This window comes from Alligator sinensis, unplaced genomic scaffold, assembly GCF_000455745.1.
Source record: "Alligator sinensis unplaced genomic scaffold, ASM45574v1 scaffold184_1, whole genome shotgun sequence".
Classification (NCBI taxonomy): Eukaryota; Metazoa; Chordata; order Crocodylia; family Alligatoridae; genus Alligator; species Alligator sinensis.
In genome coordinates this window covers 140,965-142,645 of record NW_005842983.1, presented here as the reverse complement: position 1 = coordinate 142,645, position 1,681 = coordinate 140,965, and the positions used below count along the sequence as shown (strand labels likewise).

Genomic DNA, 1,681 nt, shown 5'->3' with positions numbered 1-1,681 from the left:
CCCGCCCCCCAGAGCCCCCCCGTACCACTCACCTTCTTCTTGAGCTTGGCGAACTTCCTCTGCAGGGCCTCCTCCTCCTCGCTCAGCCCGGGCGGCAGTGTGAGCATGGTGCCAGCCTGCCGGGACAGTGGCCCACAATGCGCTGTTACAGCCCCCTGCCCCTTCCCGGTAATCCTGGGGAGGGGGGTGGCTCACAATGCCCTGGGGCCTATGCCCATCCCAGGGACCTGAAGTGACTTCTACCTATCCCACAGTGCTCTGGGGCTAACATTAAGCCCACTGAGCAGGGGTAGCCTCCACTTCTCCCACAATGCCCAGGGCTCTATGCCCACCCCACAAAGCTGCATCAGCCTCCACCAGTCCCACAATGCACTAGGGTCCACAGCCACCCCACAGAAACTGGGCAGCCCCTCTCTCTCTTCCCATAATGCAATGGGGCCAAGGCCAACCCTGCTGGTCTCCAGGAACTGACCGCCACCCTCACGATGCCCTGGGGTCTGTGCTATGCCCCACTGAGCCTGAGCAGTCTTGCTTATCGCTTCCCACAATGCACTGGGCCAACGCCAACCCCTGCTGGGCCGAGGAGGCCAATTGCCAATCCCACGACGCCCTGGGGCCTATGCCAGCCCTTGCTGGTCTCTGGGTAGCCCATCACCAATCCCATGATGCCCTGGGGCCTACACCATCCCCTGCCAGTCTCCAAGATGCCAGTGCCAATCCCACAATGCCCTGGGGCTGCACCATCTCTGATGGTTTCCAGAGAGCTGCTGCTAATCCCAAGATGCCCTGGGGCCTACGCCAACCCCACAGAGCCTGAGCCACCCCAGGACCTGCTCCCACAATGCCCTGGGGCCTATGCCAAGTCCCATGGGCTCTGGGAACCCACTGTCAATCCCATGATGCCCTGGGGCCTAGGCCAGCCCCGCTGACTCTGGGGAGCCCCCCAACAACCCCATGATGCCCTGGGGCCATGCCCACCAAGCACACCTAGGGCCACCCCATGACCTGCTCCCACAATGCCCTGGGGCCTGTGCCAACTTCTGGGCCCTCCCAGAATGCACCAGGGGCCCAACCCCGAGCTGCTCCCATGATGCCTCGGGGCTCATGTTCAACCTAAAGGAGGGGTGTCCTCCCAACGCGCTCCCATGATGCTTTGCAGACCGCCCCCCATCTCGGGGGGCATTAGGGGGATCCCCGTTCAGCTCCCTCCACCACCGCCCCTTTTTGACCCTTACCGCAACCCGTCCGCGCCGCTCCCCGCTGCGCCGGACCCTCCCCTACCTGCGCGGCTGCGGTCTAGCCCCGCCCAACTCTTTATTTGCATAATCTGCCGAGCAACCGGCGCCCATTGGTGGAAAGGGGGGGGTTGGCTCTGCAGCCCGGGGGGCGGGGCCTACCTGTGGCCGCCCATTGATGGAGGAAGTCTATATACGTTACGTCCGTCCTTCACGCGGGCCCTTCTGTGTGGTGTTCCTTCCGCCTCTAGTCTCCCCAACTTCCGCCTCTTAGTGGAAGGGGATGAGCCGGCGGCGGGAGCACTTCCGGGGCAGGGCCCAGCTGTCAGGAGCCTGGGCCGCGGACATGGAGCTGGAGCGGATGGGTGCGGGAGGATGGGGCGGAGGAGGGGAATGGGAGGATCTTGGGCGAGGGAGGGGGACTGGATGGGGGAAGGGCTGAACCT

The 1,681-nt window shown here is 64.4% G+C and overlaps 2 protein-coding genes across 2 annotated transcripts in view; one reads left to right on the top strand and one right to left on the bottom strand.

Annotated features, from left to right (window-relative positions):
- NELFE (negative elongation factor complex member E) overlaps positions 1-1,335 on the bottom strand; it is a 4,935-nt gene extending 3,600 nt beyond the window's left edge. The window contains exons 1-2 of the mRNA XM_025192932.1: positions 1,236-1,335; positions 33-116 (exon numbers count right to left, since the gene is read on the bottom strand). Of these exons, the coding sequence (XP_025048717.1) occupies positions 33-107 (75 nt within the window). The 5' untranslated portion in view covers positions 108-116; positions 1,236-1,335. The remainder of the gene's footprint in view (positions 1-32; positions 117-1,235) is intronic.
- A 246-nt stretch (positions 1,336-1,581) lies between these two features.
- Positions 1,582-1,681, top strand: part of SKIV2L (Ski2 like RNA helicase) — an 18,444-nt gene continuing 18,344 nt past the window's right edge. Inside the window, 1 exon segment of the mRNA XM_025192865.1 lies at positions 1,582-1,600. Within this exon segment, the coding sequence (XP_025048650.1) occupies positions 1,582-1,600 (19 nt within the window).